Here is a 16,749-nt window from a genome sequence, read left to right on the forward strand (position 1 = left end):
AACAAGAAACAAAGAAATTCTCCGAAAATCTATTCCTCTCCGAGTCTTGATTAATCTTCATCTGCTTCGTTGTTCCTCTTTTTCCTTGTTGATCTCTCATATCTAATAAAAAGCAATTACGATGCGCTTCTGATTGATTGATGTCTCAGTCTCACTACAACAAGAAGCGCCCGAACTGTAATAGCAGCAGCAGCAACAACGGCGGCGGCGGTGATTGTGGTGGCCATTTATCAACCATGAAGAAAGCCAAGTCGCAGCATCTGACTTGCTCTCTCGAGAAGAACGTCCTTCATCTGCAACAGAAGCCGAATCAGAATCAGAATCATTTCATCAACGAAATCGATGATTCACCGATGATTGTTGATGAGGATCTCAAGGCTGATGCTTCCGATGTCCCTCCCATGGCTCTTGGTGTCGGCTGTAGCGGTACCCCTACCGGTGTTGCTGCCAATTTATCCAGAAAGAAGGCCACGCCGCCTCAACCTGCAAAGAAACTCGTTATCAAGCTCGTCAAAGGTACGCCATTAAAATTTCACTTTCAGCTTCTCAGGGTTAATTTTTTTGTAAAGGTTTCTTCTTTCTTACTTTGTCTATCTGAAAAAGGAAAAAAAAAAATGTTTGTTTTGCATCTTGGAGAACCATTGTACTTTGCTCGCTTGGGTATTTGCATAATCTTGTGGTAAGAAATTAAGAATCAGGGTAGATGATTATGGTTAGACTGGAGGGGTGGAGCTAAGAATTGATTGGGTACTTGCATCTGACCTTCTTCTTTTGTTCTTTGTTGCTTTTCCCTTTTTTTTTTTTTTGCCGGGGGGGGGGGGGGAGGAGGGAATAAGCAACTAGAATTTTCATTCACAATCAATGTAAGCCTAGGATTTTGAGCATTCGGGAATTCGGGGCTTTTATTGGTTAATGTCCCTCGGCTCTGTAGACCATATTTTCACTTTATATCAGGTCTTCAGTTTTTTCATAATACCACTGATTAAATGGTCAGGGAAGCATACGGGTCATATCAGGAATCTACTGAATGCTCTATTTCTACAGTTGGTACGCTGGAACTGAGAAATTCTATATCACTCAGCCTCAATGCAGTTTAAAAGCTGATAGGGGTGGTCTAATGGAACTTTCATTACATTCTTACCAGCAAAGAGGAAGGGGCAGAGAATGTGAATCAGTTATTTTGGTTTTAGAGTTTTCCAGTATCATGAATTTCTTCATATGTATGTCCATTCGCTGGTAGCAATCATCTTCTTGGTTCTGCCTGCCTCAGACATTTGTTAGTTGTTATCCGTTTGTGATGGGCACGACCATTTGAGAAGTGATTTTCCCTCTAAACTCATCAAAGAAGGTTCAAACAATAAGTATCCTTCTACTCTAAATCCTACATTTTATGTCGAGTACTTATTGTCACATGCACGGTTTCTTCATTTTTTTTGGGGGGGGGGGTTGTTGTTGTGGACCTCTAGGTTCCTATTAGTCACTCATGGAGAATGATTCTACTCCTCAAACTAGCCAAGTGATAATGAAGCAGGTCCAGCTTCCATGTTGAATATGATACCCATAATGAACCCTATACTCATATTACAAAGTGCATTTCAAACGTTATTAGGTGCTGTTTACCAAAATAATATTTATGGTTCGAGTATAATAATAATTTGGCATTTAAGGTTGTATTATAATCTTAACAATGTATTATGATATGGTGCTACATTAGTGAGAAGTGTTATCTCTTTTGGGTTGTTGAATTAGATTATATAGTGTAATTTTTTTATTCAATTAGAAGGAAAATATCTGAGACCATGTGGATGATGATATGAATGCCTATGGTAATAGTTTCGACCAGAAGTGTAGAAGTTGGAAGAGATTATAAATTATGTTTATGATTAATGGATATTTGTAGGTAGGATCAACACTGTTAATCTAGTTTTAAATGAGGAACTACTAAAGAATTCTAGGTTCTTCAAACAAAACAGAATCTTGAATACTGATTTGAATTCAAAAACAGTTTCCAACCCTAGATTTCAAGATGTGTTTTGACATATAAAGAGAGTTTGGGGCTTGTGCCAAGTATGACCTCAGATAGAGCCTATTAAAGGGCAAGGATCCACGCTGTTGACACCAGGTAGCTGAGATTTTCCTGATTTTCTGGGCTTGCCTCTTTCCTCTTACTCTCATTTTTCATTTTTCCATCTATCACTTTTCTTATCTCATTTCTTCTTTTTTAGTCGTCATTCCTCTGTTTTCCCTACTTTGTTTTGTAAGGATCCACGTAGCCGACCCCATTTAGTTGGGATAAGGCTGAGTTGTTGTCGTAATAATCTGAGATCAGCAAACATATTTTGACACCTGATAAGGAAGGCCAATTATATTTTTCAATAGAAGAAATTGATATGACAAATTAAAAAAAAAAAAAAAGGGAATGGAAGAGAAAAGAGGAAAATCAAATACCATTTACTGTGAGCTTTTGCTCAAGTTTGGACCATAAATCCTTAGGACAGAAGTGACCATTTGATGTATGAGAGCAAGGAATAGTTTGCATGATTACAAGCCCAACTCAGTACCATTAGGGTACGCATATTAGAAAGTTTTAGAAAGAGGATGAAAACCCATATTTGGAAACGCGTTGTGGAGAATTGAAGAAGAAAAGAGAAGAGGACAAGGTACTGTTTCCCATGCATGATGATGGGCCTTGTCCATCAAGCCTCAATAGTAGAGAACCATTCTCTAAATCATAAACCATATCATAAACAGACTCAAATATCTGAATTGCATGCATATTGGTAGGCTATAATGTTGTCTTCCCATTTCTTGATGTTGGCGACATCAGTAGCTGTAGTGGGCTGAAACTCCTCATAAAAATACAACTCCTGCCACAGAGAATGTAACTCGGAATAATACTGTGACAGAGTCAACTCCTTTTGTTTCAGTTTATGAACCTTCTCGCAGAGTTCGAAAACCTGAGCATCATTCCCAACCTGGGAGTAAGTGTCTTGGGCAGCCTTCCATATCTTAGCAGCAGAATCCAATAGAAGGTTGCCTCGAGAAATCTGGGGCTGCATAGAATTAATAAGAAATGCCATAACCAGGGAATTTTCATACTCCATTTATCAACAGCCGAACCTGCAGTAGTAGGCCTCTTGGTATCTCCAGTAAGGTACCCGTAACAACCACGGGATTTGATAGATAGGCAGTAAGAACGGGACCACATCATATAATTAGTACCGTCGAGCTTGATAAAACACAGTAGGAAGGATGGAAAATTTCCCGGAGGCAAGCCTTCCATCCCAGTGGATGCAGTAGAGATATCAGAGGTGTTTGGCATGGTGATAGCCACGAGAGAGAACCAAAAGAAAAAATAACAGCGCCTGATATAGTTCCCGGAGAAAATCGACTTTTAGGGTATGGACCCTATAAAACCAATGAAGCAGGGGTTGGTCCCTGGGAAGAAGTAGCAAAGTAGGTTTGTACCTGAGTGGAATCGACAAGTAGTGATGGTCTTGTGATGAAACAAAAAATCAATGAGATATCCTGGGTCAAAATCGAGAAGTAGGGTTTCTCCCTAGAAAAACCGGTAACAAGGTTGGCCCTGAAAAACTGATAATCAGCCGTGATGAAGAAAAAGCAGGGATTGGCCCTGAAAAACCCACATACATGTTTGCCCTATAGATCGAGAAAAGAAAGCACAAGAGAAACTTGTGAAAAATTGGTCAAACCTCTCAAATCATGGGCAAAATCTTGTGTAGATCTAGATCTTGAGAGGCATCTTCAAGAGGAGAGAAAAGGCTCTCGGTGGACTAGGAGAGAACCACCTGTTGGATATGTATGTCCATCAAACCCGGTTCATTCCAGTTCAATCCGGTTTGTTATTTATTGAACCTTTTATACATTTTGGTTTAATATGATCACATGCAATATAAACTTTTTGAGCAATGTATGTCCTTAAGTTATACTTAAAATTGGTAGTCACGACTAGGGTTTGGGCTAGACACCCTTATCATATGGTCTTCGCATTGGGTATGCCTATACATGTTGATGTCAGGGTACGAATGCGAGTACACGCATGGGTGTGTATTGGCGAAGAATTTTATTTTGTCGATTCCCTTGTGTATTACTGCCAGATGTAGGTTTGGGATAGACATGCGTCACCGAGACCCAGTACCTGAGAGGGCCTTGTCACTGCATGATGTGAACGTATTCTTTGGTTCATCAATGACTGCGGTTCAAGAGAACTAAAGCTGGTGTTCTGGGAATGTGCAAACATTGTGTGAGTGAAAGAGTCACTCAACATGGTCTCCACTGCTCGATTGAGGAACATCAAGGGGAGTTAGTCTATGGATGGTCGGATAAGAAACATGATCTTGTACCGTTTCGAAAATGTTTTGCAAAACTTACTTTCACATAAAATGATATATTATATTTGATTAAATTATTTAATCGTGTCTTGCGGATTTCGATCACGTACATAGACGCTCTGATATGGACATGTACTATGGAATGGGGTTTGGCAGTACTTGCGTACATGCCATAGATTCCATAACGATGATGTTGATTAGTGGAGGGTTGGTGCATAATGGTTTATTATTATACAAGGGTATTCTGGGATTTGCTAATTAATATTTAATTTTATTTAATTTTAAATGGGTATGATGCAATTAATTAAAGCCCATTAAAGATTTAATTAATTAATTATTTTATTTCACTTTTTGATTCTGCGCCTTCACTAATTAGAAGCCTATTAGCAAAGCCCAATAGTGTTTTAAGTCAAACAAGAGGAGAGAGAGTGTCAGACTCTCACAAGGAATGATGGAGGGGCTCTCATCTATATAAACTCACAAGGGGAGGGGGGGAGGGGGACGACCAGCATAGCTTGGTCGAATTTTCCCTCCCCCTCTTGGAATTCATCTCTCTCCTCTCTCTTTTCCCTTGCTCCCTTGCTCCCTTGCTCTCTTGAGTGGTGAAGCATGTTAGGGTTTTGAAAAACCCTAGTTTTGGCTGGATTGGATCTAGTTCTTGGAGAAGAAATTCTGGTTTGGCTTGGAGATCTTCTATTGCATCAAGGAGATTCAAGTTAGGGTTTTCTTGAAGTGCTCGTTAGAAGAAGGACCATTATCTAGAGGAGGAGCAACACTTGAGGCTCTACAAATTAGCAGATCTTGATGTATTTTATCATTCATTAAGGTTTTAATGATTTGGTATTCATGGGATGCGAAAGAAAACCCGAATTGATTTCTTTCCGCTGCGCATTCGGTTATGGGATTGTTCCCTCTTTCAATGGGATGGAAAAGAGATGATTTCTTCTTTTTTTGTGAAACCCTAATTTTATTGGGACAAGAAAAGAGAAGGGTTTGACAAAAAAATTTGTACCAAACCCCATAATTCTTCTTATTGGTTTCCCATGGTCAACCATGGAGATGATCCCATGGCTTCCCAACTCCACCGAGAGCAAGGAGAAGGATGGTGGTGGTGGGAGATGCAAGCTGAGATGAGAGAGACTCGATTTTTGGTGGTGGAGGCGCAGAAATCGAGAAAGGGAGAGAGAGAGAGTTGCGGTTAGGGTTTCAGATCAGATCTTCTGCTCTGATACCATGTTGGTTTGGTGAATATGACTTGTGTCTAATGGGACACAAGCCAGCTTTATTTATAATATGGAGGAGAACAATCTAGAACGAGTACAAGACAAAATACCCCTATATGACAATTCTACCCTTGTACCCATATTACAACAGAGAGGATAGGACAGAGACAAGAAAAAGTTGACATGGGGCAGAAGTGTAGCCATGGCAAATTTGGTACTGGAAAATATGGCATGGAATATGTTTGGGTTTGATTGGTTTTAACTTTTAAGAGGTAGCCGTAGGTTTAAAATTTTAGGGAACATATAAAATTTCATATAGTTATATATATTAATACATACATTAATACAGTTGCACATATAACTAAGAAAAAATTCATGTAATATGGATAATTTTGTTTTTTAATACATGTTCCAAATGTCAGGCATAGAACATGAATACTTTTCTGTACCTTTTGATCTGAAACAAAAGATGATAGGTTTTTTATTCCCCTGGGTATAAATTTGTATGCAAAATTGAAGGTTTGCTTGATGGCCCGAGTATATGCCACCTTGAACTAGCAGCTCCCTTGGCACTCAAACCTTGTGTTGCCCACATTATCATCTATCAGTGTGGTAACTGTCAGCTTCAGAGATCAAAGCTTTCACAAAAAATTCAAGTTTGGCAATTCTAGGGCAACTTCAGTTCAACCATTGAAGATACACGGGTAAAAACCCCAGCATGGTGGACCATATAATGGAGATAGGACCTGAAACTTGACACTTGGCTGATCCAAGGAGGAACTATCCATCTAATGGTTGGTGTTGCTGGATAGATCCTCCAGTAGTGGTCTTTTCCCCATATATTAATGCATATATCATTATTTTGCATACATAACTATAGAAAAACTGTAATATTCATATAATACAGAAAGTATGTGGAGATTTTCTCATCTGGTCAAACATATGTGACATCTTAGCTTTTTGGCCAATGTCTCCTTCCATTGGAAACCTAGGTCTGATAACTCCTTGTTTAAACAGGCTGTTGTCAGTATGCGTATGGTGGTTGGGGATAGCTACCCTCTATAATTGTGGTGGGTCTAATCTGGTTGCCATCTTGATTTGAGTGACATCTCACGCACGCGCATGTACGCATGCACCCGCACGCCCCCCCCCCCCCCCACATACACACAACTAATCCTATTTCCCAATAAATGGGATTGCTACATGGATCCTTTTTCAAGCTATACTCATTATAGTCCTAAGCTATACATGTGTTTCCCCATCACTTCTCCTAGAGTCATTTTAGGTCTACTAATGATTCTTTTAGCTCCTTCAATCTGAATCAAATCACCTCTCCTTACTGGAGCATTCAAAGGCCTCCGTTGCACATGTCCATTCCACCTCAAACAACTTTCTTTTAACTTATCCTGTATCAGAGCTACTATTAAATTAGTTTTTTCATTCCTTATTTTATCTTTTCTAGTTTTACCCCTCATCCATCTCAACATCCTCATTTCAGCTACACTAAGTTTGTTTATATGTTATTTGTTCACTGCTTAACATTCTGCTCCATACATTATTGCTGGTCGTATAACTTTCCTATAAAATTTTCCTCTTTAAGTTTTAAAGGAATATGTCGATGACACAACACTCTGTACATAATTGCAGCTCCTTATATATATAGAATGCTACCTGGTTGCGGGGCTCCTGCACCCAGACACAGGAGTGCACGAAAGTGCCGCCCTGCTCCCCATGAAATCAGAAATCATATCTATGTTGATGCCCCTTTGTGTGCTCTCACTGGGCCCGGCGCTGGTGCAGGTGCTACATGACCAGACAGCGGCCCTATGTATATATATTCTGTATTTTGTATTAGGGTTTTGGGGGTGGTTGTTAGACTGCTTCTTGTTGTATCCTATCTTTTCTTAATAAAATTTGTTATTTAGTTAAATAAAAGGGTAAAAAGTACGTCTTAGACGTGTTTTTCACACTTAGGCATATAATACAAATACTGTTCAGCCTCTTCGGATTTGAAATGAAAATGCATGTAACATATACAGCCAAAAGGGACTAAGGATTGATCAGGCCAGTAAAGAGGGATCCCCCTCCTACCCTCCAGGATGAGCATTCCCTTTTTCAGCTTATCCTTATGGACCTTACCTCTGTTGCATAAAGAAGGATCAGAGATGAGAATGTCTTCAATGAGGTCTGTTTTCTTCCCTTTTCTCTTGTATATCCCATAAGTTTCCCAAATTCCAACTCCTGGAGCTCGCATGCAATACCAAGCATGTGTGTGCAGAATGACAAACCATTTTAGTTTCCAATTCTGCAGGCCTAATTGTCAAGTCATAAGCATCCTGTACATTGGGTATATTATTAACCTCTTCTTTTGCTGCATCTTATTTGTTGACCCCTTATTCATAGCTGCGGAGAGCTATCCACGTCAGTTGATTTAAATTAATTGGTAATTATGATATAAATTGAATAAAAAAGTTCCTCTAGGTTCTCTATATCCTTTGCACTCTGAAGGACTTTAAGTTTCAGGTAATAATAGAATGTTGTTTGAAATGTTCTTAAGTGGCCTGACTTGTTCTTTATATTTTCTTTTGGTGCCATGAAGCTAAACCAATACTTCCTACCAATTTTGAGGAGGATACATGGACAATGTTGAAGTCAGCTATTAGTGCTATCTTTTTGAAGCAACCGAATCCTTGCGACTCTGAGAAGCTTTATCAGGTAGTTTGATGTCGACAAGCTGCAGTACAAGCAGTACAGGAGCAGGGATAAGACGAACCAGGTCCATACCTAGGCCCACGGTTCTTGAACTGGACTTTGGTTCAGGCCAGACCTAGCCCATGGTCTGGGTGTTTCCTGGTTCACCCAAAACCAGAATTGTGGGGTTACTTTCGTAGTACTACTATTTGTGGGCCTGGTTCTTCTTACTCCTGCGGCTGTACTGCTTGTGGTGCAGCTTGTCTGCATCTTAGTTTTCGTCTTATTATGTTGTTCTTGGATGTAATGTCATGCTGTTTCAACTCATGAACATGTAAATGATTCAATTATCTTGCCCATAGGCTGTTTATGAACTCTGCTTGCACAAGATGGGAGGAAATCTTTATCAACGAATTGAGAAGGAATGTGAAGCACACATTTCTGCAGCCCTACAATCATTGGTTGGCCAGAGCCCAGATCTGGTGGTTTTCTTGTCTCTTGTAGAGAAATGTTGGCAGGATCTTTGTGACCAGATGTTGATGATCCGTGGTATAGCCCTTTATCTTGACAGAACATATGTGAAACAAAACCCAAATGTGCGTTCTTTGTGGGATATGGGGTTGCAGTTGTTCCGCAAACATCTTTCCTTGTCTCCAGAAGTTGAGCACAAAACAGTCACTGGCCTTCTAAGATTGATTGAAAAGGAAAGGTATGTTTTGGTTCTTTTTAGACTCATGAGATTTACTTGCAATATGAGAAAGAAAACTCTGTTATAGTATAGAAACCATTTTTAGGGTTAATTTGGTCTTCAACCATCATAATGCAACCTTTTCTCAGCTGTGTTCTTTTTTTGTTTTTTTGAGGGGGGGGGTGTTGGGGTTCATGGTTTTAAATATTGGTATCAGATCATTTGCATTGTCTGATCTATATCAGTATTGGACGTAACCAAAGCATTCTCATACATGCAATGATCGGCTGCTCTATTTTGTGTGTGAAGCCTTTTCTCCTTGGATCAGCTAGTCCTTTTATGGATCTTCTGATGCAGAACCATCCTGATCGGATGACTGGCTCCAGTCCAAATTATGATACTGATCCTTAAATCCTTTGGTTGGCTACCTAAAAAGAGAGAAATTCCCGGACTTTGAAGATCCAAAGTCCATGGCGTATCAGCTGGTAATTTATTAATTTATTTAAGACTGGTTCCAGGCTTCTAACACCAAAGTTTGTAACAATTTTACATGCATTAAGTACATATTAACTAGTGGTCGATAATTCTTCTGTCAGCTTGGAAATTGGAAAATAAGGAGCAACATACTTCTGTACTGATGCCCAAGAGACATTTGTCTATGGTTTAGTTCTGCTCATGGCAACTAAGGCCAGTTTGTTTATTGTACAATATTTTTATTATATATTTTTTTGGAACTGGTCTCTTATATTATAATATTAATTACAATATAATACTACTAATAATAATGAGTTTGTGACATATGCCTTCTAAAGATATTACTAATTGTATGCACATGACTAGTGCCTCAGTGTTGGCACAGCATATGTTTTGACCTGACAACCTAAAAGGCTTTATAAACTCAGGGATTGTGATACACCTCTGTCTGGTGTGCCAAGCTACAGGGATGAACTTGATATGAAAGACGTAAAGTAAAATAAAATAAAATAAAATAATTATAGCTGTTGTGCTATCAGTCAAACAGGGAGGCGTACTTGGTTCACTCAAGTAAGGAGGCGTATGAGTTAGTTGAAGTTATGGCCTGGGGAAGATTAGTATTGGTGGTGGGGGAATGGATGGGTTATCCTGGTTTACATTTTGTAGGCATTGTCTGATCCCCTATAATTCAACCCCCTCCAAAAAAAGGTGGTACTTGGAAGGGTTTTTTCCCCCCTTTCTCCTTGAACATTCTTGGCTGAGGGTGTTCATATTGAATATAATTTGGGAATTAGGGTTTCGATTATGGAATATTGAGGAACTAGGTCGTTTAAATTTAGTTTGATTTCTCTCAGTGGGGTTGTTGGAAGCATAAGCGGCTGTGTATAGAAAGCTGGTATTTCCAGGAATGGTAGTGATGTTGAAGTGAAGGTATTGAGAGTTGGAAGAGATGAGGGTAGGGTCGATTTTGGAGGGATCCCAGAGAAACCAGAATCTGCCATTATGGTGATGGGAGAAGTTGGTAATGAGAGACCAGCCGGGAGCAATAGATGCAGCAATACAGAGAGCATTTGGTTCTTGAAACGGTTTTTAATCAGGAAGCAAAAAGTGGAACAAAAGAGCTTGATGCGTGAACGAATCTCAGCATGCTTTGAAGGGGAGTTGAGGCCCTTTGTATTCCTAATAAGGCCTTGGTTCATTGAGAACTGAGATAAGATGGCAGTGTAAGTCCATTGAGATGACAGAGGGTATTGAGACGAGACTCGAGAGAGGGATACACTACGGTGTCGACGCACGTAGGATCGGGTGAGGGAGGGGGAAGGAAGAAGGGTTGAAGAAGGGGGAATAAGCTGGGTGGAAGGGGAGGAGGCAGAATGGTCAAGGAGACCGGGTGAAGAAGATGAAGTGTGATGGGAGCCAAGAGGCGGGTCATGGGTCAAGGAGTTCATGACCGAGAGCATGGTGGACCGAGGTCTAGATGAGGAATGGTTCAAACCCGAGTTGGTTTGAGAGGTTAATAAGGGAGAAACGGGACCAGAACCAAGAGGGGTTGGTGGGCTTGGGGCAGAGGGCCCAACGAAGAGGGGGGAAGTTGGGAATCATGCGATTATTAGGCACATGAGTGAGGGAATTTGAAAAGTCGAGAGAAGATGAGGTGGGACCTAGGCGGAGAGAAGAAGGCGGAAGGGATAGAATAGAGGGGAGAGTTTTTAGAAGGGGGTTGACTTGGGGGGAGAAAGTGGAAGGGTCGGGAGTCAAGGGTAAAGGGGTAGAAGAAGATCTTCTCGCAAATGGCAGAGAAGAGGGGCAGATTTCAAGAGCAGGGGATCGCAATGGAGAGCGACGGCTCGAGGAACTGAGGGGAAACAGGGGATTGTGATCTAGGGAGCAGGGGACAACCTCGGGGGGAGCAACAGAGCCATCAACGTCAGGAGATTGCAGGCAGTCAAAGGGGTTGCAACTACTGGGTATTTTAGTGCCATGGACCATTGGAAGAGACCAATGGTTACTGGAGTGACCTATCGGGGAACCTAAGGCAGGCTTCTCTCGGATGCGATGTCGAGTGTGACAGCGAGTTTTGGGGCGGCTAAGAGATTTGGTGTTAGGTGAGTGGAAGGTTGCAATGGAGGAGGGTATCTGGTGGAGCGATGGGCTAGGGGTTTGGCACTGGTTGAAATGATGGAGGGAGGGCCAATGGAAAGAGGTTCATCAGGGAGAGCAACGACTTCATTCACAGTGGCGGTGGGGTTAGTCTGACAAAGGGTTGAGTCATGGCCAAAGGTTTTGCAGACTTGGCAGTGAGGCGGTGACCATTCGTAGGATATTTCTTGGATGTAGTGATCTTCAGTTTTGAAGACTTTAATGGAAGATGAGAGGGCTTCATTTGCAGAGACTTCTACACAAATACGGGCATAGGCAAGCCTGTCTTTCCTGCTGGTTTTGGCGTCGGAGTGGAGAGGAGTACCAAGAACCGATCCTACAAGAGTGAGACCTTCAGTGCACCAGTGATGGAGAGGGAGTCCAGGTAAAGAGACCCATAAAGGGATGGAGGTATGGTCAACTCTTTGAAGTTGAAAATGACAGGACCATTGTCGAAGGAAGATCGGCTTTTGACCAACCAGCCATAGACCTCCTCCTTATCCTAAATATCAGAGAACTTAAAGATAAAGAAACAATTTCCTAACAGGTATGTCTCTAGGGACCCTTGACTTTTCCATTGTTTGGTGAGGGAGAGTTTGACGATGTGGAATGGAAGTTTGCTTCCAATAAAGTGACCAATGGGGGATTTTTCCCAAAGAGATGTTTTGTCATTGAGCAGTCCAGAAGGGCATTGCGCTACCTTGGAACCCTCAACAATTAAGGGGGAGACGAAGTGCAGAGGTAGACCCTCTGAAGAGGGTAGAGGGGTTTGGCTAAAAAGAGAGTTCTATACGGGACAAGGAGAAGGAGAGAGGGCGGGGGGGGGGGGAGGGGAGCGAGAGGTAGTACGGGAGGGATAGGAACGCTTAGGTGGGTGGGAAGGAGAGGCCAGGCCAGAGGGGCCGGCCATGGAGGCCGGAGCAAACAGGGAAGGGTTAGAGACTTAGAGCAACAGGGAAGGTCTCCCTTTGGAATGATCTTCGCTCCATTGTTAGCCAAACCGGTTGATGCAGATTCATCACCGAAATAGGCTTGTTTTATTAGGAATAAGTCTGGGGTTAGTTTCCATACATGTTGGGCCTTTGATCCCATGGGTTTTCTATGTAATTAGTTTGGAATGCCTTGTCCCCCATGCCAGGTCATTCTTCTGGTAGAGGAGACAAGACTGTCTGGACTCCTTCCTCTTTTGGGCTCTTCAGCACCAAAGCAGCTTGGAACCATATCCATTTGCATGGCACTGTATCTCTATGGCATAATCTTGTATGGTTTAAACACCACATGCCTCGCCACAGTTTTACAGTTTTGCGAGCCTTCTCCAACTGCCGTCCAATGCAGTCATTTCTCGTCCACCACCAAATTGCTGGCTCTCTGTCTTGCTGCCTTTGCTTGAATCCCATGGAAACAATTGACCATCTCTTCTTTGCTTGCCCCCTCTCCTTGTCCATTTGGAAAGGGGTGCTAGCTAGATAGATGCTGGCCCCGCCCTAGACGGATTTTGCCCTTTCAAATAGAATGGATCTAGATGTACATGACTTTTGCCGGGTCATCTATTTGCAACACTGTGGGAAAGCTCGCCTTTGCTGCCAGCATCAACCAGATTTGGATGGAGCGCAATATCAGAAAGTGGTCTTCCTGACTGAGACCTCTTCAGCTTATTTGGGATTCCATTTCCTTTGACATCAAAAGCAAGCTAGCTTCGGTTGCATTTGTCGGGACACCGCAAGGAACAGGCATATTGTTGCTTCTTGGGGTCTCCCCTACTCTTTCTTACACCCCTTTTCCCCTTGAAGATGGGGGCTTTTCTTTGGTTTGTTGTATTTTATATTTTTTCTTCTTCCCCGTTGATCGGGGCCCCTTGTTCTTTCTCTCTTTGGTAATGAATTATTTATTCACCCAAAAAACAAAATTTTGTTTGATTATCTTAAAACTTATGGTGGGATTTTGTCATGTCCACAGTTGTGGAACTAGGTATTATGATGGAATTACCTCTCACAAATGTGGAGATGACAACTTCAACTTTCTACCATAGCTATTACAGTACCCTGTTTAGTCCAATTTTGTAAAGGCAAGATTCTATTGCTAATCCAAGAGAAACTTGGTAACTATTCTTACTTTTTTCTCCCCACCCCCTGTGAAAAAAAGAAGAAAAAAAACCTTTTGTCACCGAGGGAATACTGTATAAACTCCTAACTAAAAGTAAAACTCTAAAATCCCATCAAAAAAAAAAAATAAAAAAAATAAGAAAGTAAAACTTTAAAAAGACAGAAACAATGACATGAATAATCGTTTCTATTTACTGGTCATAAGTCTCCCAAAGCACATTTGACTTGTGAGACTTGGGTTCTTTAGAAAGATCGGCTACCTTTCTGATGAAATTGTGAACCACGTTAAGCCAAACGAGCAAGTGTTGAACTCTGAAACTAATGCTTAGGGAAAGTGATGTAAAGGCCAAAATGGGACTTGACCCCCCCTCTAGAAAAAAGCTTGGTAAATGAGACTGAAAAGAAACCCTTTTTTTTGTGTGTGAAAAGTTTTTGTACACCAGCGGGTGTAGACAACCGCCCCTCCCTTTTTTTTTTTTTTGCCCTTTTCAGATGGACTTGAAGCCAGCTTTGGAGCTAAATAGAATCAAAACCAATATATAGGCAACTTCTAGAAAGGTAGTAACTTAAATTTTGAGTTGAAATCATAACTAACTACCAAAAATGGTTGGATGATCATTGTGTTCCTTTTCCGTATCCAAGTTTTTCTGTTGGGCCCTTTGGTTCTGACTTGCATCATTGAGCCAATGTTTGAAGCATTAGTGAAAGAGCGTAGGGCGTACCCAATGCATGTGGCTCTCGCCACTGCGGGGTCTGGGGAGGGTCATAATGTATGCAGACTTACCCTGCTTTCACAGAGAGGCTGTTTCCAGACTTGAAAGAGAGTAGAAGCGCTGAAAATAGAAGAAAGTAGCAGACTGTACTTAGCTCTTACTCTGCTGGTGCCCGGTGATGCCTAGCACCTTAGGTCTAATTATTGTTCGTAGGTTAGGCATAACAATGTTGAAATTATGGAATCTGCTGGCTATAAAACCTATGCTGCCAAAACCTCATCTGGGCTAACAATGATAATTTTTTAGGTAATGGGATCGTGATTCAGTCCTTGCAACAGAATCAGAAACCTCAATAGACAGGATCGCAGGGAGGTGAGAACACAACTGAAGTCAGTTTAAGCATGGTTTGTTCCTTGTGATCAGCAACCAAACACCTTCAGGAATCCACCAACACAATAGCAAACTACCAACACAAATTAAGAACAAATAGGTGGATAAATTCAGGAAAAAAAATCGCAGGAACAAAGGAAAAGTAAGTAAGAGATAATAGGGAGATGACCAAGGATTCTTACCAAAGCTTAGGTTACCATCTCACTAGGCTCCACTGCATCTCACAGCTATTGGCATAAACCAGAAATTTCATTCAACATTTTTAAATTTCTCAAAATTCTTACAGGCAACCCTTTTATAGAGCGGTTTGGAGGGTTCTTGACTCTCATTGGGACTTTCTCCTATACTCTTTTACTATCTATTGAACTGCTCATTTTCAAGGACTTATACAACCATCAATGAACTGACTTACATTTTCAAGGACTTGCACAACCATCAATGAACCGACTTATTGACTGAAATAATATCTTCTAAGACTTTAGATAATAGTTGTAACTAACTAGATGATGCTTCTCAAATTCCACACGCATGCATAAATTTCTTTTGTCCCTTCTTTGACTAGACTCGGACTGGATTAATTAGGACTGGTTTTGGGTGAGATGTGAACCAGAAAAACATCTGATCTGGTTGGTTTGGCTTGAACCTTGAACCAACTGAACCTGGTTCAGTTAAACTAGAACAGGTTCATTCTTCATTCAAGGAACTGCAGGCTTAAGGTAGAGGCATGGTTCCTCCCTTCTTGCGATGATGGTACTGCTTGGAGTAGAACTTATCTACATCATTAGGTGTCTTATTTTAGCTCTTACTTTGCAGTGAACTGGTTAGGAGTTGATTTGCTTATATAAAAGGGTGTACCCAGTGCACAAGGTTCATGCCACTGCGGGTTCTGGAGGGGGTCATAATGTACGCAGCCTTACCCCGCTTTGCAGGGAGGCTGTTTCTTGGAGTTGATTTGCTTTTATATAGTGATAAATTTCTTGTGGACCATTGCTTGGTGTGATGTTTAGAGCTTGGTCTGCCAGTGTGAAGAGTGGGTTCGCGTCTGGGGCACTCACCTTGTGCAAAAATTTCATTGGTTTGTCCCAGTCCAACCCTCTTGCGAACCTGCAAAGGGGTCTTGCAATTGGTTTACAGTCTCTTTTTGTTAGTGATAATATCTTTGTAAGAAAATTCATCTTGTATAGTTGACTAGTTTATGCTGGTCATGTTCTTTCTATGATTCCTTAAAGTGATAGGATTTGAAAATTAGTCTTTTTGGCTTTGTTGATTGATTGCTTGCATGAACCTTAGTATTTTGGCATGTTTATGGCAGCTCTCTAAACGTGGTTGGATAAGCCATAACTTTATTGCTCAATCCCTCTGTGAATGGTTAATACTTTGAAAGTTGATTTCATCTTCTAATGTGCTGCATTCTTTGTTTGATCTATCAGATTAGGTGAAGCTATTGACAGGACGCTCCTAAACCATCTTTTGAAGATGTTTACTGCTCTAGGAATTTACTCAGAAAGCTTTGAAAAGCCATTTCTCGAGTGCACATCTGAATTTTATGCTTCTGAGGGTGTGAAGTACATGCAGCAATCAGATGTTCCGGATTACTTGAAGCATGTGGAGGTGCTTTATTTTGATTCTCCTCTGACTATATATGACTCTTGATTTAGTATTTCTCATTATAAGTTCCCAGATTTTGCACATTATCTTGCAATTGTCTCTGATTGTAAAGGCTCTAGTTGTTCTTGGACACCAAGTTGCACTATATGTTCTTAAGTTTGAAAGGATTGAGATTATACATTCTTGCAGTCAAGGTTGCATGAAGAACATGAAAGGTGCATGCTCTACTTAGACGCAAGTACAAGAAAGCCACTGGTGGCAACTGCAGAAAAGCAACTTCTTGAACGACATACTTCTGCAATTCTTGATAAGGTTTCGATCCTGAATTAACTTTCCGTTTTAAATGGTCCCCTGCTTTTCTGGTTCTTT

At 41.1% G+C, this 16,749-nt stretch overlaps 1 protein-coding gene across 1 annotated transcript in view; it reads left to right on the forward strand.

Moving 5' to 3' along the window:
• Window positions 1-16,749, forward strand: part of LOC122651631 (cullin-4-like) — a 33,119-nt gene continuing 16,370 nt past the window's right edge. The window contains exons 1-5 of the mRNA XM_043845100.1: window positions 1-516; window positions 8,175-8,290; window positions 8,629-8,975; window positions 16,203-16,383; window positions 16,570-16,692. Of these exons, the coding sequence (XP_043701035.1) occupies window positions 141-516; window positions 8,175-8,290; window positions 8,629-8,975; window positions 16,203-16,383; window positions 16,570-16,692 (1,143 nt within the window). The 5' untranslated portion in view covers window positions 1-140. The remainder of the gene's footprint in view (window positions 517-8,174; window positions 8,291-8,628; window positions 8,976-16,202; window positions 16,384-16,569; window positions 16,693-16,749) is intronic.

The sequence above is a fragment of the Telopea speciosissima genome, chromosome 2 (assembly GCF_018873765.1).
Source record: "Telopea speciosissima isolate NSW1024214 ecotype Mountain lineage chromosome 2, Tspe_v1, whole genome shotgun sequence".
Taxonomy (NCBI): Eukaryota; Viridiplantae; Streptophyta; class Magnoliopsida; order Proteales; family Proteaceae; genus Telopea; species Telopea speciosissima.